Source organism: Colius striatus, chromosome Z (assembly GCF_028858725.1).
Source record: "Colius striatus isolate bColStr4 chromosome Z, bColStr4.1.hap1, whole genome shotgun sequence".
NCBI classification, from domain to species: domain Eukaryota; kingdom Metazoa; phylum Chordata; class Aves; order Coliiformes; family Coliidae; genus Colius; species Colius striatus.
Window position 1 is genome coordinate 88,773,933 of NC_084790.1, and position 25,214 is coordinate 88,799,146.

Sequence of the window (25,214 nt, forward strand, 5' to 3'; positions counted from 1 at the left end):
CCCAGACCTTACTTTGTGTTTGGCTTGTTAGAAGGTACAGACTCAGGAGCATACAACAGCATTGTGTCTCCTGCCTCCAGCATACTCCTTCATGCACCAGTATTTTTCCTGCTTTTCTCTTTACATCACTTTATCACTTTTTAGGCTAGCACTTGCCAGTTCCCGAAGCCACCAGCTGTCCTTAGTCCCAGATGTCCCAAACACAAGTAACATTCAGAGTGGTTTTCAGCCTGCATTGACGGTGCTTTCGTTTCAAGCCCAAGGAGACTGTATGTGAATGCAAACCACCACTGCTGCTTTCTTTTCGAGATGTAACAGCTAGTCTAATAATAAAGGTATGACTCTCTCAACACATCTGCATGTTTACTTTCCCCTCTGCCCCGACAGGATGCATTTGGTGTAGATTTTTCAGGGGAAATCGCTTCAAAACAGATTAGCAATGCTTGCCTCTGCCAGTGCCTATGTCTTTTTAAGGTGTAAGGTCTGATGTCCCAAAGTTAACTCCTTTTAGAAGCACTGGGCTTTTCCTCCTAGCTCCAGGTGAGGTTTGCCTTCCCTGACTGCTTGGGGTGGGGGGAGGTGGTGCTGTGGTTGAAGGAACCCAGCCATGTGTTGGCAAAGAGGGAAGAGGCCAACAGAAGAGACAAGAAAAGGTTAGTGTGGCTTTTGTGCACAATATGAAAAGCAAGTCAATACCATTGTAGGGGCATTGGAGGGTACTCAAAGCAATCAGCCAGGGGTCATTGTGTTCCTTTAATCTACATTTGTATTTCCCAAGAACTCTATTAGTGAAGATGAATGAACTGTGCAATGTCCCTAATTTCTTCTAATTTGGAGCTGGGGCTTTATGGCACTCACAGGCAGCACAAAACACTCCTGCCCTTCCAGAAGCCTTGGGCAAATCTGGGAATCCTTTTTTTGCTCATAGAAAAAAAATGATAGCAAGGTGAGACGAAGGAGCAAAAGCCCTTCAGTCAGACTCAAGTCTGTCAGTACAGACTGGAGGCCACAGAGAGCGTCGGGTCCTGGCACAGCTGCAGCTTGGAGGGCACCTGCCAAAGTTCTCAAACACCAGGACAGATCTCCTTTTTAATGCTGTTAGTCACCACGTAAATGTAGAGCACAAACCCCTCCACTCCACAAAGCAGGGTACACATCCCACGCAAGACATGAGAGACCTTCCTCTCTAATAGGGAAGGTTTCCCTTCCCTTGGCAGCAGGTTCTGACAGTCCATGTTTTCTGTGTGGAGCTGCATTGGTCACTGCCTTGTTCTTCTTGCAGGGGAGTGGAGCTGTCAAAAGAAGCAGCAACTCTCTTGGTCACGGTCTGTAAAATCTGGGAATAACCCCAGCCCTGTGGTAGAGCAGAAAGCAGCTCTGACCCTTTCAGCTCCAAATCTATCTCTTGTCATGCTGCAGGCACAGGCTGTGGTGTCCTGACACACGTGAGGCATCGCAGTACTCTGGGGATGGAGGAACTCTTAACAGTTCCTCTGATAATCAGAGACTACCACAGAGAGTTAAGGATGGCAGAGGAAACGAAACATTTCCCTTGGGGTCTGTTGTACTGGCTGTGAAGCTGAATTACCCACTGCCATGGGTGTGAAGCCTCAGAAGGGGGCACCCTGGTACATCACAGCTTTGCCAAGACCACTTCCCTTTGGAAATTTACAGGGGCAACCAAGATCAGATTTGAGAATATTTGTTAGAAATGCATGGGATTTGTTACTTGCCTTTCCAAGGACAGCCCCCAGTCTGCAAAATGGGCAGGAAGGAGAACGCAGGAAACTCCAGGCCGGTCAGCCGCACCCTCATCCCTGGAAAGGTGATGGAACAACTCGAATGTTGTCACTGAACATGTGAAGGATAAGATGGTTATCAGGGGCAATCAGCATGGATTCACCAAGGGGAAATCCTACTTGACCAACCTGATATCCTTCTATGAGTGCATAACTGGCTGGCTGGATGAGGGGAGAGCAGCGGATGTCATCTACCTTGACTTCAGCAAGGCTTTGGACACTGTCTCCCACAACATCCTCATCAGAAAGCTCAGGCAGTGTGGCTGGATGAGTGGACAGTGAGGTGGATGGAGAGCTGGCTGAATGACAGAGCCCAGAGGGTGGGGATCAATGGCACAGAATGGAGTTGGAGGCCTGTGGCCAGTGGAGTTCCACAGGGATGGGTTCTGGGGCCAGTCTGGTTCAACATCTTCATCTGCAGGGCCAGCAAGATGCTCAGGGCACTGGAGCATCTTCCCTGTGAGGAAAGGCTGTGGGACCTGGGGCTGTTTAGTCTGGAGAAGGGGAGACTGAGTGAGGATCTCATTAATAGTTACAAATATCTCAATGGTGGGTGTCAGGATGTTGGGGCAGCACTTTTTTCTGGACACGTTCCTGTGTGACCTGATCTGGGTGGAACCTGCTTTTCCAGCGGGGTTGGACTGGATGTTCTCTAAAGGTCCTTTCCAGCCCTCACCATTCTGTGATTCTGATTCCATCCCCTTCTCAAGTCTTTTTCTTTCCCAACGTGTTACCAGAATAATTACATCTGAAATTATGTTTGGAGGCAAACAAAAGCTCAGGATGGACAGCCTCTAAAGCACAGCTCTCTACTCTGCCTCCTTCATCTGCATGCATAGTGAAGACTCAAGGGGAACAGTTTTGGTCTTGTTGGTACTATTCAGACGTAGCTGTGGGTTGTGAATTCACGCAGTAAGTCAGCACCATCAATGCTACATGTTCTTGCCTCCTTTCCTCCTGTCTTGTCTGTATGTCAAGCTGAAATAACTGCTGCCCTATAGAGCAGATGTTTGAAGCTCAATTTGCTCTGCAGGTGGGACTTCACCCTCTAGACCAGTGGTGTGCAGATAAAATAGACTTTCAAGGTCGGTTGGCAAACTGAGGGTCACGCAGCAAGGAAAAAGGGCAACACTGACCTGGGAGGAGCCTGCACTCTGCTGCTTTTGCATCATCTGTATCATCCAACAGAGTGTTAAAAACCGAAGGGAAAAGCAAAGCTTTGTTTTTTTCTCCCCAGAGATTCCCGAGTGTGCTGCTTCAGAGCCTGCTTGAGAGCTCACTGTGTGAGGGAGCTGCTGCCTCCTCTGCATCACCTCCTGCTCGGGGGTTTCTCTGGTGAAGTTTTTTTCTCCCTGCCCCTAGGAGGGCTGTTTCTCCACCACTTACAAGGTGCCCTGTGGCATGCAGGAATCCCACAGAGAGTGAGGAGCAGGCTGCCTGCAGCACCATGTCCGGGGCTCCCCAGAGCCCGTCCCGGGTGGGTGACCAGCCGTGGCTGCTGGGTGAGGGGGCAGCTCTGCCTGCGGCCAAGGCTGTGTGTGGGCTCGGCACACGCTGCCATCCCTCCACAGGGACCTGAGCTTCATGCTGTAAGGCTATATTAATGCAATCCTTCTTTGCTTGTTTTCCAATTAGCCTAATTGAATTCAGATTGCTTAAAAGTGGACACTAGAGACATTTATCTTGATGGGATGACGGCCTTGAGCTCCAGCGATCCTATTAACTCTAAGAACCCAAATCCCAGGTAGGGTCCGTCCAGCAGTAGCTCCCATGTGACCTGACGCTTTAATCTGCTCCTCTTCCTTGCAGCACACGTCCCCTCAGACACGGACAACGCTCCCCACACACAGACCTGTGCACAGGCATGCACACATGTGTGTAGGGGCATGCACACACATACACATGCACACGTGCACAGACATGCACACACACCTTTAGGGGCATGCACACACATGTACACATGCACAGACATGCACGCACATGTGTAGGGGCATGCACACTTGTGCACAGACATGCACACCAGCGTCCTGCACGCACACACCAGCGCACACACACACACGCACTGACCTCCTTTACTTTCCCTTGGTAGCTGGTGCAGTGTGTGTGCTGACTCCCTGCCTGCACTGCCCCAGGCTCCCGTGGTCTGTGTCAGGGCCTGGCATCCAGGGAGTGGGTGGGCAGTGACCTGCACCCCATGTAGCCTGGCCACTCCCTGCCCACCTGCCTGGGCCCACAGTGGTGGTGCAGCTCCTCCAGCACACTGCAAATCCCCCTCCTGCTGAGGGCAGGACAGACCTGCAGCCCCAGCCATCACTGCCCTGCACCAGCACTCTAAAGGGCATTTGGGGGGAGGGTGCTGGCCCCTCCTGGGGCTAGGACCCACGGTGCCTCACCACTCCTGTGCAGACCCTGATGCAGACCTAGGGCTGGTACAAATCCTGCCCCCAACACCCCTGTGTCTGTGCACAGGAGCTTAGGGCAGAAACCAGCTCTGCCAGTCCAGATGAAGAGGTTTTATGTCTCTGGCTCTAAAAATGGTGCATGACTCAGCCCACTCTCCTCCCAGTAGCAGATCAGCATGTGAGTGGCCAGTGCCAGGGCTGGAGGGCATTCCAGGCTGGGGGAGTGGAGGGCGTCTTAAGCCCTGGAGAGTGAGCACCCCACACCCTGGGCTGGGGGGGAGGTATCCCACCCTGTGGGCAGAGGGGGCTGGGCACGCTGTGGGGGGCAGGGCCCCATCCGGAGCCAGCCCGCAGCTCCCTCCCAGCCCCATCACCTCTGCCAGCCCTCACTTTTTTCTTTTGGTGGAATCCCATTAATCCCTTGTTTGGTGATTCTAACTGTACTTTCTTCTCTGACCCTTTAAACCGTGAAAACGCTGATCCTATATGTGCTGATGAATTTAATTAGCTCCTTTAAACCACCAGATGCTTTCGGTCAGATTGTCAGGACGTCCCAGGCACATTTTAATTCGAGGGGTTGGAAGCCTTAGGACTGTTTACCTTGGTGTTCTATAGACAATACAGTCTGTGCAGTAACAGAATGGGATGGAGAAACCAACCAGATTTGCACAAATGCAGAGGAAAGAGGGTTGATCCTTACAAACCAAAGGCTGGTTGACCTGAGCAGAAATGATTTTAACTACTTTAAAAGACCTCCTAAAACTATTTAAGGTATTTTGAAGACCTCCTAAAAAAGCCCATTTGTCTTTGCATACAGATGCTTTAATTATCTGGTGACATGTCAGGGAAGGATCCCAAGAGAGAAACAAACTTAGATCAGGATCCTTGTTGGTTTTAGGCAGAGTGTTTGAGGCTGAGTTAGCATTTACGAGCTCTGAACGTGCTGAAGATAGATCTTCACTGAAGAAATGACTGACATTCCTCTCCAGATGGACCAGGGCATCCTCTGAAAAAAAAACAGGGTAAACTTGACAACTTCTGTGTTTCTTAAGTAAGAATGAAGTGAGCACGAGGAAAAGGCCTGTTTTCCTGAGGCTGCTGTGGGGAAAACACTTGACAACAGGCTTTCAAAGAAGTCTGTGCAACTTGAATTTCAATAGTGGTTGCTGAAGGGGCTTTTCCAAGGTGATCTCTTGCATCCCCTGCACAGAGACGTGCCATGGAGCACCGGGCCAACACCAGCTACTTCTCCCTGTGCCTCAGCCAGCGGCTGCAGGGCCGGTGAGGGGGTGTGTGGCTGGCAGGGCTCGGCTGAGCCAGTGTCTTTGTGCACAGGGGGGTCTGCACGGCCAAGCAGGGCCAAGTCCAAGCTGGGAAGTCCACCTATGGGTCAGGCTCAGGGACCAGCAAGCAGGTACCAGGTCCCACTGCTTTGCCCTGGCTGTGCCGGGGACAGGCGCAGGCGCGGCCCAGCCCAGGCCCCTCCTGGGCTCAACTGGAGTCACAGGGCCCATGGACAGAGGTGAAAGTTCTCTGGCCGCCAGACTTGTAGAAGAAAGAAATGTCTCTGGCAGAGGGCAAAAGCAGTCATCAGTGCTTGATTGCCCTTAGCCAGGGCTGATACAGTGGGTAAAGGTGAGTGTCACAGGCCCTTGCTGGCAGTTGGCATCATGGCAGCCTGGGGCAGTCAGCAGCTCTATTAAAAACATCCTTACAAAATCTGCTCATGTTAAAAGCCAGAGAAATCATTGGATGTTTTCTGTGGCTTCTGAAGGTCCTTTCTGCCCTTCTTGCCATCTGGCTTTCCTGCCTTTTTTGTCTCGAGGACTTTTGTGTCGAACAGCAAAGCAGAAACAGACCCCATCCCCAGCCCATGCAGAAGGCAGCCTTCCTTCTGCTCCCTGCCAGGGGCACAGGTACACTTCTGTGTTGGCAACACTGTGGGAGCCAGCAATGTGCCCTCGTGGGCAAGAAGCCAATGGCAGGCTGGGGGCATCCAGCAGAGTGTGGGCAGCAGGGCCAGGGAGGTTCTGCTCCCCCTCTGCTCTGCCACATCTGCTGAGGCCTCATCTGGAGTCCCGTGTCCAGTTGTGGGCTCCCCAGCTGCAGAGGGACAGGGAACTGCTGCAGAGAGGCCAGTGCAGGGCCAGCAAGATGCTCAGGGCACTGGAGCATCTTCCTTGTGAGGAAAGGCTGCGGGACCTGGGGCTGTTTAGTCTGGAGAAGGGGAGACTGAGGATCTCATTAATAGTTACAAATATCTCACTGGTGAGTGTCAGGAGTTTGGGGCAGCGCTTTTTTCTATGCATCTAGCATCTGTGTATCTAGCAGCAGGACAAGGGGTGATGGGATGAAGCTGGAACACAAACAGTTCCATTGAAACATAAAGACAAACTTTCAGTGTTTGAGTGAGGGAGCCCTGGCCCAGGCTGCCCAGGGAGGGTGTGGAGGCTCCTTCTCAGGAGGTTTCCAAACCCACCTGGACACATTCCTGTGTGAGCTGATCTAGATGGACCTGCTTTAGCAGGGGGGTTGGACTGGATGATCTCCAAAGGTCCCTTCCAGCACCTGCGATTCTATGATTGTATGACTCTATGATCCATAAAGGCACAGTGCATCTCCTCTCCTCCCAGTAAACAAGTGGCAAAAGCAAGAGGTCCAGCTTTGTCAGCTGACAATGATGCAACTCCTCATCTTTTTCCTAGTCACCACCCTTCCTCAAGTACCCTTCCCATCCCAGTGCTGAGGATGCTCTCTGGACCCAGGGCAAGGGCTTGACCTCTGAGCAGTGGTATGGGCAGCTGGGCAGCTGCAGGATGAGGCACCATCCAGCGAGCTTCTAGGCTGGGGAAAGAGGCAGAACTGGCCCCATGCAGTCACATGAGATAAACTCACTCCTTGGCAGGTAAAATACAGGCACCAGTTCGGTCTTGTGTCTTGCTCTATCTGCAGGAAATGATCTTAGCTTCCTTTTCCCGTTAGCAAACTGGCTGCATACAGGGAACCTCGAAACTATCTACCTCTGTCTCTTGCTGGCAGCTCAGAGCTCTCCTCTCCAATGCACCAAAGTATGGTAAGTGATCTGCATGTCTCACAGACCTGGACTGATGTTCTTCGTGATGCTAATTCCCCAGAAGCCTGGAGCTGATTCTCTTCAAGTCACTTCTGGCTAGAGAGAAGCTGGAGATTCACAGTTCTCCCCTCATTGGCTCAGCATCAGACAGGCAGGCACACAAAATGAAGGTAGAAGTGGTGTCATGGGCTCAAGATACATGAAGGTTCCAGTGACAGCATTCTTTGGATCTGCACTTCAGCCACTCAGAGATGTCATAACAAAAAAGAACTTTGAATCATACGTGTGGGAGGGGTGTTTGCAGAACGTGTTTTCCTGTGTGCTTACCAGTACACCGAGGGAAAAATGATCAGCTTGAAATGCTATAAACGATTCTAGCAAGAAATGAGAGGACATGAAAGGAGAGGAGAAAGGGAGAAAAGAAAGATGCAAAAGATTGAAGATACAGGAAGAGAAAAGAAAAGCAGGAAAGCAGGAGGGAAGGCAGGAAAGGGAGAAAGGAAGAAAGGAAAAAAGGAGAGAGAGAAAGGAAGAAAGATAGCAAAAGAAAGAAAGAAGAGAAAGAGAGAAGAAGGAAGGAGAAAGAGAGAAGAAGGAAGGAGAAAGGGAAGGGAAGGGAAGGGAAGGGAAGGGAAGGGAAGGGAAGGGAAGGGAAGGGAAGGGAAGGGAAGGGAAGGGAAGGGAAGGGAAGGGAAGGGAAGGGAAGGGAAGGGAAGGGAAGGGAAGGGAAGGAAAGGAAAGGAAAGGAAAGGAAAGGAAAGGAAAGGAAAGGAAAGGAAAGGAAAGGAAAGGAAAGGAAAGGAAAGGAAAGGAAAGGAAAGGAAAGGAAAGGAAAGGAAAGGAAAGGAAAGGAAAGGAGAAGGAGGGAAGGAAGGGAAGAGAAAGAAAGAAAGACACAAACCATACTCAGTGCATTTATTACTTGATTGGGTGGAGATAAAGAGAGACATAAACCTGCAGGAAGGTGATACACGTGTTTGTTTGCAAGTTTCATTCCCAGGCAAGCTCTGAACTTACAAAGTGCTGAATTGTATAGAACAGTGGAGGCCCTTGGGTGCAGCACTGGTTGCTGCATGCACGTGCAAGGGCTGCACAGCTTCTGTGGGGGCTGTCACACAGGGTGACTGCCACAGCTCCCGAAGCACAGTGCTGGTGGGGAAGTCCTCTGCTGCCTTGTCATCACCTGTCCAGGCTGCCTGGGGCTCCAGAAAGTCTCACTTAGTCTGAAATCTGAAACTATAGGCCTGGATCCTGTAGCCTCAGTCAGACTTGGCAGTAGCAAAAGCCACGCTTCTCCTCAGGGTTCAGGTGCCCTGCTCTGGCAGAACCTTCCAGGCAGGCCAGGTTTCTGCTTAGCCATGTGTGGAGACAACTCCTGGGATAAAGGAGTTACTACCAACTGCACATGGGGAGATCACTTGCGCCTATACAAGCTATCTGCTGGTACCCCAAGCCGCAGAACTGGCACACAAAGCAGCCAAAACGCTGCTGTGACGTGGAATCTGAGTCGTGTTTGAAGCCCAAGGGACTGTGAAGTTGAAACAGCCTGGAGAAGTTTATGTTACTGACTGACCATAGTCCACTGAGAGCTACCAAGCCTTGGTTTCCTGCAGGTCGCCACTCAGGGCTATGTGTATGATGGCATTTTGGTCCCAAGCTGTAGTTACACACTTCACTTTTTGCCTTTTGCTGTATTTAGTTCAGAGATCGTCAACACCATTTTCTGCTAAAGCTTTTACAGGACAGGTTGACGTTGGACACGGGGTTTGTTTCTACATGCCTGAAACAGACACGTTTTTGCTGGGAAGTGATGTGTTTCTGTGTGTTAAATGGGAGGTTACCCAGGTGTTATGCACCAGCAGCACAACGTTGCAAAAGCACACACGTTTAATGCATTTTGATAGCTTTGAAAAAGGTGGGAAAAGGCACATTTTATCCCCAAATTAGCTCTTTTTAAAGACCTTTTTTTTTTTTTTCCCACAAGGAAAATGTTATGTTAAACACAAGGATCAGCTCTAACTCTGCACTAAGCACTGGCAACACGTACGTTTTTCTCCTCTTGAGGTTTTAAGTGTCTCTCTCTCTATCTACTTTTAGACTGATACAGAGCTACGTGCACTTCTCTGCCTGCTCTCTGCAGCCTCTGCAAGACAAGACAATTCACAGCCCTTGGAGAGTGATGTGTCTCCTACATCACAGAACATTTCTGTTCAGCTGCCTGTTTCATTTCGGTGAAGGTGGCTTGTGCCTTCTCTTTGATCGCATCCATGTCCATGTTCTGGATGTTCTGCAGTTGTCCCAGGATCGAGTCCTTGTCCTCCTCCTCCACTTGATCTTCTGCCACCATCTTTTGAAGGTCTTCTGGCAAACCCACATCATCTCCAGCCATCTGTATTTGATTCTCATCCAGTTCACTCTGATACAAAAAGCAGAGAGCAAAAACAGCACATGAGAGCATTTCTGCTGCCACAGGATCTTCCAAAGAGTCTCTTTTTTGTTCATTTATTCGTTTTATGGAGAACTGAAACTAATGTTCGTGCATCTGGGACAGAACAACCCCATGTGCCAGCACAGGCTGGGAAATGAACTGTTAGAGAGTGGTGTAGGGGAAAGGGAGCTGGGGGTGCTGGTGGGCAGCAGGATGAGCCTGAGCCAGCAACGTGCCCTTGTGGGCAAGAAGGCCAATGGCAGCCTGGGGTGTACCAGAAGGGCTGTGGGCAGGAGGTCAGAGAGGTTCTGCTCCCCCTCTACTCTGCCATAGTGAGACCACACCTGGAATGTGGGTCCAGTTCTGGGCCCTTCAGTTGCAGAAGGACAGGGAGCTGCTGGAGAGAGTTCAGTGCAGGGCCACAGAGGTGATGGAGTGGAGCATCTGCCTTGTGCTGAAAGGCTGAGGGAGCTGGGGCTCTGCAGCTTGGAGGAGACTGAGGGGTGACCTCATTCAAGTTACAAATCCATCAAGGGTGAGTGTCATAGGCTGTGCTCAGTGATGGCCAATAACAGGACAATGGGAAATGGGGACAGGATGGAACAGAAGAGGTTCCAAAGAAACACAAGGACAAACTTGTTCCCTGTTGAGGTGAGGGAGCACTGGCAGGGGCTGCCCAGATGGGCTGTGGAGGCTCCTTCTCTGGAGACATTCAACCCCAGCTGGATGAGTCCCTGTGTGCCCTGCTCTAGGTGGTGCTGCTCTGGCAGGGGGTTGCACTGGATGAGCTTTCCAGGTCCCTTCCAGCCCTTGGGATTCTGTGATTATGTGAAATGCACAGATCTTGCTGCTGCGACCTGCTGCCTGGGCTTGTCTTCTGTGCTGCTATTTGGTCAGTGAAACAAGAGTTTTAGAAAAACTGTGTGGCTGCCATTTCCCCTTCTTGAGCAGGAGGTTGGGCTGGACGATCTCTAAAGCTCCCTTCCAACCCCTACCCTTCTGTGATTCTGTGGTTCCCTGTTCCTTTGTTGTTGGCAGGTATTTTTCAGTATTCCTGAAGAATACTTCCTGAGGAAAGAGACATTAAGCTTGTGTAAGGATTACTGGGGAAAAAAAGGTCCCCATCTTCCCAAACCACATCTAAACTACATCTAGGTCGGTGGTTGGCATCTCTAGTTGTGAGGAGGAGCAGAGGCTGCCTGGCACACACTCAGAGCAGTGTTGCAGTGCTGGTAAGTGGGGTAATAGGAGGACTTGGACAACAAAAGAGAGGATGGAGGTTGGGTGTGAGTCTGAGAAAGAGAGAGGAGGCAGGAGAAGGAGCTGGTTAAGCAATTGGAAGGGCCGAGGGCAGTCGGTGCTGCCCACGCTTGCTCAGATGCTGTCAGAGGGGCTGCGTCCTCTGGCACACAATGGTGGGTTTGTTCACGTTCTGTGGTGGATTCTGATGGATCCAGAGCTCAGAAGAAGAGGATATTTTGACATAGTTCACACATCAAAGATAAGCATTAATGCCTCATTACATCTCCGAAATGAAGCATGACAGCAGCAAAGGGCCGACCCGAACAAGCAGCAACGCTGTCGGCAGGAGGTGTTCCTGAGAGTGAGAGGGGTCTAGGGTCTGTGTGCATGAATGAAGGGATGGACATGAGCAATGTCTGTGTAGTTTTAGGCCTTTAGCAAGGACAGACAGACTAGGATGCTTGACTGCATCACCACTGTTTCCTGTTACATAGGTTGGCACAGCTTCACGTTTGCAATAACTGCACTTCTCTTTAACCTGGTTTCTCCCTGTACCTCTGAGGAAAACACAGAGAGGTGTACCATGACCATTACTACTGTATGGCTGAAGTGGGTGAGGATGCCTCTTGACCCCTCGGGGTAAAGGTTGCTGCTTTGAGATCTGTGGGAGCTAGAAACAATTTCCCAAGTGGCAGAGTATGCCTCGCTGATTGTGTAGCAGATAAAAAAAGAACGTGTTAAGCTTTTAATCAGCAAGTGCTGGCTGTGGAAAGAGCTGATGGCCCTTTCAAATCCTCCCAGGTAGCAGAAGAGTCTGATAGATCCTGGGCTAATTACTGAAAAAGTCTCCCTAAGCAATCACACATGTGAGGATGTGAACACACTTTGGGGATGTGAACAATCTTTTGGCATGTTCTTGCACCAAAGCTCCTTGTCCCACCTGAGATATGGTGCACAACAGAGTTTAGGGGTTGAAAGTACTCTCTGACTGAAGAAGAACATATTCAAATGTAGTCTAAAGCATTACAGTTCTGCACAAGTCACCTGCCTCTACCCAGCTGGCATTTAGGCTTTCCTTGGAAAGACCTGGTATGAGCTTTCACAGGGTAGAGTCACCCAACACAAGCCAAGCAGCACATCAGACGTGTGTGGTCTCTTTCTTCTGAGGTTCATCAGATCTTGTTCTGTTATTGAATAATTTTGATTCGAAAAGCCCCTGAAGCTGCTGCAGTCCCAGCCCTGCCCTCACCCTGCCCAGCCCAGCACTGACCCACAGCCCTCAGCACCTCAGCCCCACGGCTTTGGGATCCCTCCAGGGCTGGGCACTCCCCCAGCTCCCTGGGCAGCCTGGCACAGGGGCTCACACCCCTCTCAGGGAAACAGTTCTGCCTCAGCTCCAGCCTCAGCCTCCCCTGGGGCAACTCCAGCCCCTTTCCTCTCGTCCTGTCATTCATTGCTGGGGAGCAGAGCCTGACCCCCAGCTCCCTGCAGCCTCCTGTCAGGGAGTGTCAGAGAGTGCTGCTGTCTCCCCTCAGGCTCCTCTTCTCCAGGCTCAACACCCCCATTCCCTCAGCCCCTCCCCAGCACCCTTGTGTTCCAGCCCCTTCCCCAGCTCTGTTGCTTTGATTTGGAATGGAAGCATAGAATTAGGTTTCTCGGTTTACTTGTTGGGATTTATGCTGGGTTTTATGCTTTTTTTAAAGCCTAGTGGAGATCAGTTGAAGCCAGTTTTCTCACAAGGCCAGATTTTCCCCCAGGATGAAAAATCAGGCTAATGTTGCAAATTGCTAAATACACAGTGAGGCTGCAGCTCCAAGCCCTCCTGGAAGTCAGGGTCAGGAATGTGATGCTGGAAATGCACCGTGTCTGTTAGTTTCAGACAGCAGCTTGCTATCAGTGTGACCAAGGCGTGTAGGTCCCAGCTGTCCCAGCATGTGCACACACAGGGATTGTTCCTCTCCCAAGGCCAGACGTGGCTCTGACAGTGGTCGAGGCATTACCCAGCCACACACCTCCGCAGTTTGGACTACAGAGAGCATAAAGAGCAGGGAGATCTCACAGGCAGGACAGTGGGGCCGTGGGCTCTAACCATCCCACACAGAGTATGCCTTTGGGTCCTGGCAAACCTGCTCTGGATGGGGTGGCCTCTCTCCAGATGACTTTAATCTCCATAGTCTCCAGGTCTCTGCAAGTGTTCAGACACCCTTTTAGGAGCTCTGAGAACACGGAAGAAACCTCTATTCTAGGAAATGAAATATGCCTGGCACTGGTCTCTTGCCTCAAGGCCAGCTGGCCTGGAGCAGCCCACTGCCATGCTATTGGACTCTCACCCTACCAAACAGGGTGGTCCCATCTTGCTGCCCGTTGGGAATGCCTATCCTCACTCCCAGGCTGGCCCTGGGAACTGCTTGGGAGAGTGCCCAGGCCAAAACTGGGTCAGACACTATTCTGACAACTCCACAGCACAGGCGACAGAGTCCTAGTGCCTGGTAACATTCTTTGACCCTGACTATGCATCTGATGTCGCCACACTGGGATCTGCTCTGTTGTAGGTGCAATACAACACAGAGCTCTTTACACATACCTGGTATACAGGTGTAAGCAGAAAACAGTCTGAGCACCTGTTTAGATGAACCCTGGTTGTAAAGAAAACACATCAAAGCTCACAGACTAATCCATGGAGGAAACAACTCGTTTTCCACCGTAACTCTGTGAGGTACTGCTTTCCTTATGTCTAACTCATGCCCATGTGCACATAACATCAGGCAGCTGAATCCTGTTATTCAACACCAATTACACGCCAAAATCAGAGTTCATCTTGCCTTGACCTGCAAGTGGGGTTTTTGGTGAGTAGAACAGCAGCCCCATACTGGGCTGAGCCAAGGGCTGCAAAGTAGGTACCAGGTGCCACAGGCTGGAAACATCAGCCTCTCCCCTACCAACACCCTCTTGTGCTGTCCCTACTGCAGGATCACAGCTTGGAGCACAGGGAAGGTGTGCAGAGGTCTTTTGGCATCCCAGCTGTTGGGGCCTCAGAGGTACCATGTCATTGCCCAAACCAGCTGAAATGAGAACCCTCTTACCCCTGGGGCCCAGGAGCTCCATTTCAGCTCACTCCAGGCCCTTGCTCCTGCCCGAAGCTGCATTGTCACAGCTGTGCTCGTGTCAAAGTGGCCCCCGCTGAGCCTGGCTTGTGGGCTGGTTTTCCAGTCTGTGCTTTGCCTTCCCTGGCAATGTCTGTGCTGTCACTGGGCTGCAGCCCCAGCTCTTCCCAGAGCCTGGGGGCTGTGCTGTGGGTGAGGACACGGCTTATGCTGGGGTCTCGCATCGCCCTGGCTGGGCCTTCTCAGGGAACACCCCCCATCCTGCTGCCTCCTGACATCCAGCTTCTCACTCTGTCACCATGAAGCCACAGATGTTTCACTCTGGCCTATCAGGAAAACGTGTAGATCAGCAAAAGAACTCTTCAAGCTTAGAAAATACTTGTTTTCAGATGCTTATCTGAAGCTGAAGAGCTTCTCCTGAGACAAGTTTCTCTTCTCTTTCAACACACACACCCCGTGGAACAGACAGGGCTTATGGAATGGATGCACGCAAGTACAGCCCTTTAATTCTGGAATGGTGCTATTCATGAAACCCAGCCTTAACAATATTCCCATCACAGTACAATAGAGCAGGAGCTGTTTGAGACTACGAGTCCCTTTCATGGCGAGAAGCCTTCCTTCGTAACGCCTCTAGCAGCACTTGGCATTGAAAAGACACCTGACTGCATCTGAGTGCTCTAAATAGTGAATGGAAAACATCCTGCTGACGAGCATCTCAGGATCTTGTAGAGCTGTGCTCACAGAAATGGTTTGACTGGGGGAAGGGACCCATCTGCTTGGAGCAGATGACATAGCCCCTTCCTGTACCACCACAGCACGCTCAGCACTCGGGCAGTGGAACGGCACCAAAGTGGCAAAGCTCAGACTGAGAGCAGCGGCACCCGAGGTGACATGTGGGCACATCTGCAGAGGAGTGATGTGCTGGGGCCTGTGGGGAGGGGTGCTGGGGCCTGTGGGGAGGAGTGCGGGGGCCCGTGGGGAGGAGTGTGGGGGACTGTGGGGAGAGGTTGCCACCTTGTACACCAGGTATTTGGTCGTGGTGAATGGGGCTGTGGTCAGATGTTCCTCTCCTGCATCATGGGCACCAAAAGCCCTCAAAGCCCTGTGTTTAGACCTTGCAGAAATTGATTACTGGACCCTAGCCCAATCAAGCAGGCAGTAAAGGAATAAAGGCTTAGGTGTGGGCTTTTGAAAATGAAAATATTCATGTCTGTATTTACATAATACTTTAACATTGCTTTGCGTGGAGGTGATGCACCAAGTACTCTGAAGATTAAGAAGTTGTCCATAGATCAAATGTCTCATGGCTAAAAGCACCTTTCTGATGACAAACCTAAGTTGACAATTCTGTTAATAGGATTAGGTTCATTAGGGGACGGCTTTCTCTTATAAATCTGGCCCAGATAGCACAGAGCTTTAGATTTTGCACTAAAAAGGGGGCCTTGCCTAGTCCTGAATTTCACGCTTCCATTTGCAATGTCTGCTAGTGATTGATACTGGTAACGTTCAGGGTTTCTATCCTATACCAGGCTACCTTAAATGACTTTCCTTTTCACAATAAGTAATGCATTATCACAGGCATTTTGCTGCCATGACGTTGCATCACAGAGCTGAAACATATTTCAGAGACATACAGCGTGTATGTTCAGTTTTCCTCCTGGTGGGTATTGTCATAAGGGCTGATCAAAAGGAAGCTGCCCTGCAGCCACTATGACCACACAGGCACACACAAATGCAGAAAAGCATATCTTGCAAAGTTCACTTGCAACTACTGCGAGACCACAAAGGCCAGCGTGTGGCTGGTATCTTCTTTGGTGGCTTAGAGCTCCTGTCCTGCTTTAGAGGCAAGCCTTCTGCTGCTAATACTGAAATCTGGCCCCAAAGAGCACTTACTGTCACTATAGTGAAGTCAAGACTCTGCCGGAGCTGGGGCAGATCCCCTTTGCGTGCTCCTGGGTGCTGTAGGTGGCAGTGCCCTCGTCAGATGTCAGCCAAGGTGATGGTGCAGACCTGAGCACCATCTGCTTGGAAGCACGTACAACGGACGGCGGGCTTTCAAAATCACAGAGAGACCCAGATCACTGACTTTTGGTGCAGAGCTGGGCACATGAGTGTCCTGAAGTCCTTGAAAGTAGCCCTTCTGGGGATTTAAAGCTAGGGCCTCCCAGAGTGCGGTGAGACCGTGGGGAAGTGCTGTCCTGTAGCTGGCTCAGCATGTGCCTCCAAAAGGGAAACAAAGCCTAATGACATTTTACTACTCAGCTGCTAATTAAAATGCTGGTGTTTAGAGACTTAGGCCCTACAATCCAATCATCCACTTAAAATCTGGTACTTCATTTTTTTTGGCATAATTAATCTTTCTGTAATTAAACTCACCCTCAGGATGTGTTTTTCTCTTTCTTAGTACTATGCTGGGCATTCACAGCCCAGAGCAAATGGTGCCTTGCAACTGACCAATGCAGAAGGGCACAGTGCACAATCTGCCCTCACTCCTTCTGCCCCTGTATATGACACCAGCCCTGCACTAACACACCCGTGTTCCGCCAGGCTTATCCCTTTCTCTTCCAGATGGATTCTCTGTCTGGGGAGAATCTGAAGATGTGGTGCACTTCTGGAGTCTTTTTGGTTCCAGGCTATAGCTATGAGTGAGCACCAGCAATTCCCTAACACATCTACTGCAGGAACAGGTATCAGCCTTTCAGATGAGGCACAGATCCTGTGCTTGCCCTGGGCCCTGTGATGGTGCAGGGCTTGTGCTGTGCACACATGGCCTCTGTCTGCCCTGGCAATGCACTGTTGAGCTGAAAGAGCAGCACCGTTGATTCCTCCCAGATGAGCAGGGTATGTTACAGATGACCTGTGCGGTTTGCAGGAGGTAATGCAGGTTTGACAAGGCTTGGGAACATCAGACCACACAAGGCAGATGTGTTTCTACAGAGAGGCCCACAGCCGTGATAACAACACCTCTGTGAGTGAAACAGAGATGGAAGGTCAAGTATAAATAACCATGTGGCCTTGATAACCACCTGCAAAAAGACTCACCAGCTAGTCAGACTTCCACTTAAAGGAGTCATCTTCATTAGGAGCTGCAGGTGTAGCAACACATCTTTGTGAAGATGACAAACTGCCCTCAGGTAACTTTAAAAGTCGAATGTCCTTAAAGGAGTTTGTTGATCTCAAAGGAGCTCTCATACAGAATTGTATTCCCTTCAGATTTGCCTGAGAAAGCTTTGGCCAATGCTGACACACTGGGAGGCCAAGTAGAGTCAGCTTGATTGAGGGTTCTCCATGGCCATTTTCCCATTGCTTTGTCTCCCCAGTACCTGTCCCAGAGCATTCTGCCACACTGTTTTAAAATAGCAGTTCTCTTTCTTGGAAAGTCAGCTAGCAAGGTTTTGGTTGCAAAAAACCATGTTTTCAAAGACAGAGGCATTTGTCATCACTGATGAGGAACGAGGCCTGCCCGGCTGCAGAAATGCAGACGGTGTAATTTTATCTGTCACACAATTGATTTAGTTTTCATCCAAATTGTAATCTGCCTTCAGGGCTCAAGTGAATGATTAAAGCTGGTGCAATGTGATGAGCGTGGCACTAGAGGGCCCGTGGTGGCCCAGGGTTAGAAACGAGCATCAGACTAACACGGTAGCAGAAGGACAGGATTTACAAGTTGCGTTTACATCAAGGAATCACTTTGTGAGCCCAGGTGACGTTGTTAATTTCTAATTGCTTGGCTGCTGGGTCCTTTGCTTCTGGCATTTCGGATTCTCTACTGGGAAATGTACACGGTTCATCAGAGACAGCTGCAAGTGTTTTAGCATTCAGTTGTGCTTGCCACAGAAAATGCATAAACATTCAACTCTGCTGCTTGCAAGTTCTAAGAGAGGTTTTAAAATCCCTCAGTGAGATTTGCCTTTGCTCCCAAGTCATGCCGGGCAATGGAATCTAAGAGGCTCTGACCAAAACTGTGTCAGGGACTGTCATGTAGTTGAACAGCAGAGGCCATAGCAATCCAGCACCAGAGAGCACGAACTCGTCTAGGGTATTAGATTTAGCACTAGATCCACAGAGCACTGAGGAAACTGTTCAAAAAGCCCTTTGCCAGCAAGTGGTGGACCTTAAAATGCATCCTCCACATCCTTGTGCATCCCACCCTACATATCTGTTTCCTGCCGTCAAGCTGGAGGGATTGTATGAACCTAGGCCAGAAGAACCACCAAAGGCCCCTGACAGGAAAGGGAACAAGTAGAATTATTAAGCCCACTGCTTACAGCCAGACAACAAAAGCAGCCCCTTAGGTCTGGATGTAGACAGAAGCGACTGAATGAGATCTCTCATCACTTATTAGCTGACTTGGAGAAGTGGTACCTGGAGCAGCTGTCCGGAAAGGTTCAGCGCTGTGGAAGAAGGTCACAGAGATGACATGTGTTGAGGTGGCTACAAAGTCAAGGACTAGTCCTTGATGATAGTGGGATTCTGATGGTTTTAACTGACATGCTGTGAAGGCCCAGCTTATTGGTGAACTCTTCAGTTTGGTGTCTGTGGATGGGACTCCAGAGCACTAGGTCTGGAAACCTGATACATGTAGTTTTCAGACCAAGGTCTGATGAATTTGAGCAGTGCCATCACACTGCTTGTGCATCCCTCAGGGTCTTACTTGTCAGTGAGCATTACAAAAACATTTTTCACAGTGAAACTTTCACCAAGTTCAGCTAGGACTTCTGCTTCAAACCAAGAGCTGCGCGTGGTTCTTGCTCACAGACACAAACTCCCACATCAAACAGCACAATACACTTTGGTTCATCTAAAATACAAATTAGGTACAAGAAAATAGATTAGATAATTGTAATGTGAATTAAATATTTTGAACTGAATGCCATTGACTCAGCTTCCAGTAAATAACAGACAGGCTTAATGAGGTGAGTCTGGACAGCAAACACTAAGCCACGGGAACCAAATCGCTACGAAAGACCAACACTTCAACTCAGTTTCTCAAATTCCTTTTAGATCAAGGGTAAGAAGGGATGGAAAATATCTTTCGTATCTTTAATACTTTTGGCCAGGTTAAATTCTTCCCACTCAGTTCAAAGAGGCAAGAAGGAATAATTGCTATGAGGAGGTCTAATATGGATAAAACCACAGAATCACAGAACGGTGGGGGTTGGAAAGGACCTGCAGAGATCATCCAGCCCAACCCCCAAGGCTTAGGGTAGGTTTGATAGAAACTTTTTACACCAACGCCTGTTTCTGCACAAAAGCATTGGCTTTTTAACACACTGTAATTTTGGCAACATCCATAAGCTCTGACTCTGGAAAATAACAGTTATAATGTTTATTCTTTTTTACAGTCACTGTTGGAAGTGTTTGTTGCCAAAAAGAAGCCCCTTTGCAAAGTGGTGGGGGTTTTATAACAGACTTACTATAGGGTTTTCATTAAAAACATTCTGAAGAAATAGCCCAAAAATCTCAGGGAAAAAGTATCTCCTTGTAAACCCTGCACAGCAGTACAACAGAAAGAAGTGTCTGCAAAGCTCTTCCTCAGCTCCAGCTGCTCCAGTGGTTACTCTGGGCCACAAACTAGCTTTTATAGCACAGCTTACTTCCTCCAACTTGAGCCAATATTCAAGGGAATGCTGAGCAGATAAAAAGTGCAGAAAGTTTCCAGGTAACCGAGGGCAGTGAAGGATGGAGCCAAAGTCAGGACACGGGCGGCCTTCAGACAGCAGGACCTGCCTCTTCCTCCTGCTGTAGGAGAACCCGTCCTCCTGCAGCTGCCACGAGATGCAAGAGATGTTTCAGGCTTGGACAATCCCCCTGACAGTGATCATGATTTTACAAAGCCAAAACCTTAAGGCTTAGGCAGCTCCTGGGAAGACTTTTCTCTTAACTTTTATTTGTGCTGTGTCCTCATGAGGCTGATGCCTCCAGGCCTCAGGTTGGCGCTGGGCTCCCTGCTCTTAGGCAGCCCCCAGCAATTACACGTTAATTGCCCTAGGGCACTATTAATATGTCAGCTGATCATACTTTGAACGTGTTGAACTCCCTTGTTGATAATTTCATTACTGCCGCTTAATTATTATAGGCTAACCAGTGGCTTGGATAGATCTCCATCTTGACTAGAGCCATCACCCCAAAGGGGAAGGGTCTGGGAAGTCCAAGCCATATACTGCTAGATTATTCCAATGACACTGGTGTAATAATCAGGCTTCTGTCTACCTGGGCTCACGTTCACAGGGGCTCTTAATTTTCCTGAATTGCCTCGTAGTACAGCTTGGAGCAGGGACACAGGCCTTTGCTGAAACCTCTCAGGTCATCCTGTTTGTAAGCTGGGCAATATGAAAAACTTTGATAAACAAGAGTTCTGCCGTTAAATCCCTGAAAACGTGGGAAATCAGTCAGAAAACAGAGAGGAGCAAGTCTTCCCTCTAAACTAGGCTGACACTTAGTACCATAGAGAGCTATCCATATGTCCTTAGGTCAGGGAAATATTATCAACCAAAATGTTAGCTATGCTTTCTGTCATGATCCAGAAGCTATTGCAGCTGCTTTTAACAAACCTCCAGATTTCTCTGTTGCTTGAAGTTTCTGTTGTCTCTGTTTTGGTTTTCCTGAGAATATTTGACAGTGTCAGAAGTGCTAAAGAAGGAAAAGATGGACAGTCTGCTTGCAGCTCTTGGAAGAAGATGGCAAAAATGAGCCTTCAGAAGTTTATCAGAACTCAGATGTACACCTTGTAGAGCAGTTTTCATGGGCTTTGCTTATTTACTGTACTAACTGTGAGACATAATCACACCAGATACTCAACTTGCCCACTCACCTGTTTCAGGTCTGACAACATAGTGAGCGATTACCAGGACCTTTCCATTAGATTAATCTACTGAGCAGAGATAAAAAAAGGTCTAAATGAAGCAGTCACTAGGGAAAACTATGGCTCTGACCTCCATTTCTGCTCTGAGCTGCAGTGGGGATCCCACTAACAAAGACAATTTGCCATTGTCAGAACTCAGCCTTGGTAGTCAAATTGGCCACTTGGTAGTTAAAATTGGCCCCTGAACTAGGAAAGATCAGGAACCACAGGCTTACCTTAGGCAGTCTGTATTTTTCTCTCAGATGGACCCTCAGACAGGCTCGCTCTGCTTTCTTCTGTGCAAAAGCTGCATCTCTTTCCATCCTGAAAATCAGGAAAAAGTTTCCTCAAGATACTACTGAGATACCGTCTTTTACACCCAGCTAGTTGCTCAGTTGCAAAAAGCTACAGGCAGCAGCTGTTCCCAAAGTTGTGTAACGTTCTGCATCCATTGTTTGTTTCAGAACATTCACTGGCCATGAGCTCTCTGTGTGGAGAGCTGCTGCTTTTATCTCTGATTTTATACAATGCTTTCGTTAGATTCAAGAACTTTTCAGCACAATTGTTACTTATTTATGTATTCATTTGACTTATTTTTGGTAACATGTGTTAACATTCACCTTCTCCCCTCCCCCCCTTCAATTTTTTCTCCCAGAAGCATTCTCATGGAAGTTCTATGGCAAAAAGAATTTTGTTCCAATGTATTTTGTCAGATAAAAGCTACTTGCAAGATGAAATGGTGTTTTTCCCTGCTTCCACAAATCACTTTTGGAGTTTCTCCCTCTCTAAGAAGAGCAACTTGCCTTAAACTTCCTTCAGCCAGTCTTTGATCAGAAGAAGTTTTTTGAGACCCTCTGGCATATTTTCCCTCTCTTTCTCAACCTTCCTCTTCTGTGGCACACTCCTTCTCCAGAGAACCCATTAGCAGCCATAGCTGATGGTGGGATACATTCCCACAGCATCCCTACACATCCCTTCATGTGTCCCGTGAGGCTGTGTGGCAGGAGATACTCTGCGGGAGCAGATTTGAGCTTTTCACTTGTCCTGGCACCATGGGAGACACGGTAAAACTCACATAGTCAACCTCCCCCCATTGCCTGGGCCCCAGTGCCTGGCCTAATCTCACATCATTTTGTTCTGGAGGATCCAATTATTCCGTGGAACATGAAATGTAGGAACAGAAAGCGTGCATAACAGTAGCTGCGTGACAGCCTGTGATGCACAGCACAAACTAGTGCACCTCTCGCTTAAACTCTTGTGGTGCTGGAAGCAGATTCTGTGTGACCACGCTGGAGACTGCCAGCACAAGCACCTGTTTGTTCCTCTGGATTACAGATTTCCTTGGGAAACAGTAACTTGTGCATTTTTGTATTTAATCACAGAAAAAACCCTGACCTGAGAAGAACCCAAAGCCTAGATGGTCATGCATCAAAGGCCACACTCTGCCCGAGTGTGACTCCGGTAAGGCTCTTCTGCACCTCCACTCCCGTACAGCTGAAAGCTGGGTAAAATCCAGAGCCCTGAGACAGGTGCTGTGCCCATGACAAAAGATCTGTGGCACACGTTTACATAAGCACACCAGTGTGCACTGTCCTGAGGGAAGTTTTTCTCTTTGAGAGTGCTTCAAATACTCCTGTTAGGGTTCCAGGCTGCCCTTTCAGCAGCACTCCTGCACCAATTCCTCAGTACAGCTCAGCAAGTAACAGACATGTCGTGCATTATAGAAATGATTCTTTTCCCAAGGCTTTCCTTGTTTCAGGAATCCTGTTTTCTCTGTCTCCTGCATCTTCCTGATGGCAGGTCATTATTTTTCTGTCAAACATCCCCTGACAAAACATAGAGCAGAACCTCCTGTGTTTTATCCCACACCAAGGGATAACCCATCCAGGGTTTTATGATAGCAATGGCTGCTGCTAAATACAGACCTGTATACCTCAGATTCCGTTAGTCATTAACCTTTCACCTATAATCATCTTACACGAAGGATTTACACAACCATTATGTAATTGACCATTAGAGGAACAGATGCATTTGAGATTTAGAAGCCAATCGTTTTATTTATAATTACACATGATCTGAACTCCTATGTGTCAAGTCCTTTATTTTACTTCTTTTTTTCTTTTCTACTTAGACATAGCAAGTGGTAAAGATTGTAACTGCAGGCGATAAAATAAAGATTCAATCACTTGAAAAGTTCTGCTGTATTTAGAAAAAACATCTGAAAATGCAGCTACAAAAAATAACCATCTTTAAACTTTCCTCAAGATAAGTATCATCCACTCAACACAGCACTCCTTGCTTTTCCATGTCTGCCACAACAGATGTGGATGAGGAAAAGCTTATCTATTGGAAGTGTCCTCCACATGGAACTGCAGGATGACAAATCACACACATTTCAGGATCAGCTGCTGCACTACAAAAAGCTTTGTACCTACGGGAAAAATCTGAGTGCTAAGGTAAGGTCAGCTAGGAATGAACTGGCATATCGAGGTGTGGAGGTAGCAGGAAAGTGTAGGAGAGAGCTGCAGGATGAAGGTGGGTGGGGAAGGGGAACAGAGTATTTGATCATTTCCAGCTAGTGAACTTTTATTTCAGAAAGCCTCTTCAGCAAAGATCTGTCTGCTTTTTAGAAAGGGAAGAGATGGATGTTTGGCTTTTTCTCGGGATATTTTTAGCTGCACCAAGTTACCAAGAATCATCCCCATACGGATAATAAGGGAACAGGTACTCACTTCTCCTCAACCACTTGCTTTTGATACTCCTCATACTCCTCTCTGGTCATTCCTGCAGCTGCTGCTGGATCAGAAGGAGTGCTTTCTTCTTTGCTTTCTTCCCCTCCACCTCCAAGTCCCAAATTCTTTACCTGGTTGCTCAACATACTTTTCATTAGAAAGGCCATCTTCTCCAGAAAAAAAGAAGAGCTACAAGCAAACCGGCTACACGAAAGCCAAACCAAACCAGAAATGTGTTCAAAACCAGCACTGTAAGCAAGAGTTTCTACAGCCACACCAGCTCTTCAAGGGCACAATGCTAGTGAAACATGAATGCCAAAACCAGTTTGTCAGCCATAATCTGGATTAAAGAGTGAACTCCTTAATATGTAGAGGCAGATGGTTCAGATTACTCAAAAAAAATCATTAGATGCAGCTACCTACTTTTTGCATTAATACCTTCAGCTAATCGTACACACACACAAATCAATTACAGCGTGCAGCAGCATTTTGACTTCTTCAGTCTCAAAACTCCCCTTTCACAGAGATGAAAACGCTCCCTGGAACACAATGGATCACAATTGAAAACTTGGCTGTCAAGTGGCCATAGAAGTTGTAAAATTCAGGGTGGTGATTCCATCTGTGGTAACACGGCTTTGATGCCTCTGTTTGTGCATTTCTTGTGTAGCTCTTCATCTTTCAAACTTTTATCCACATCACTGACCTCACTAGATCTATTCAGGGGAAGATTGGCAGGATCTGCTACCTAGATCACAGACTGTTTTGGGAAAGAAAAACACCTGCTGTTCACAAAAGTTCATGATTTTGGGTTCTGAGCATTTGCCCCGTGACTGACTGCACATGCATTAAATGAAACATTCCATAGTTTTGATTATCTAAATGGTTCTCCCAGCACTCTCATCATTTTACTGAGATGGGAGGATTCCAGTTTGCCTAATGCCTTAATCTGTATTAGAGCTTTTCTAATTAAAGCAGACCTGTTACTAAAATAAAACAGACAGAAAACGCAGGACGTTCAGTAATCCTGGAGTGTCAGTGACCAAACAAGGAACTTCACGGTTCTTTTTGGAGTTATCACTCAGAAGCACCACCTCCAAATCACAACAAAACTACTTTGATACGCTACAAATACCTAGAAAGTGTTTTTCTTACATCAAAATGGGTTGTTATAGCCACTGTGCAGTTCCAGAAACGTGGGTAAATTGCAAGAACTTCTGATAAGTCAGCTTGTCACAACTGACCGACTCTGACCTTCATTACCAAAACTGTGCTGTGCTTGCCCAAGTCGCCAGAACACGGACGTCAGACAGCTAATCCCAGTTTAAGCAGAGAATGCTGAGCTTGGCCGTGCATTAGTCCCAAGCTGAACACATAAAGGTAAAGAAAATTTGCTATGTGGAAACCCTAAAAATGCAGGGTTCAGTTTATTCATAAGGCATCACTGCTCCTGCCTCAGAGTGACTTGGAAGCAGGCTTGGCAAAGGCAGTCTGATGTTCTGTCGTGTCCAAAGGTTCTCCTGGCTGTGCGTGCTGCCTCTGAGGTATCTGAAGGGCAAAGGCTTCTTTCCCCTCCCTTCTGCATTTGAGAAG

At 48.5% G+C, this 25,214-nt stretch overlaps 1 protein-coding gene across 1 annotated transcript; it reads right to left on the reverse strand.

Moving 5' to 3' along the window:
• Positions 1–9,462: 9,462 nt before the first annotated feature.
• On the reverse strand, positions 9,463–23,791 carry CPLX4 (complexin 4). Its single transcript, XM_010205482.1, has 3 exons — positions 23,625–23,791; positions 21,129–21,216; positions 9,463–9,690 (listed from the first exon to the last, which is right to left on the reverse strand). Exons 1-3 carry the CDS (start codon positions 23,789–23,791, stop codon positions 9,463–9,465), a joined length of 483 nt encoding a protein of 160 aa, XP_010203784.1.
• Positions 23,792–25,214: the final 1,423 nt, after the last annotated feature.

Coding starts and splice junctions, on each gene's coding strand:
- CPLX4 (XM_010205482.1), bottom strand. CDS start 23,791: ATGGCCTTTCTAATGAAAAGTATGTTGAGCAACCAGGTAAAGAATTTG. Junction 21,217..23,624: donor AAGCAAGTGGTTGAGGAGAA/GTGAGTACCTGT, acceptor CCTGATTTTCAG/GATGGAAAGAGATGCAGCTT. Junction 9,691..21,128: donor AAAAATACAGACTGCCTAAG/GTAAGCCTGTGG, acceptor TTTTTGTATCAG/AGTGAACTGGATGAGAATCA.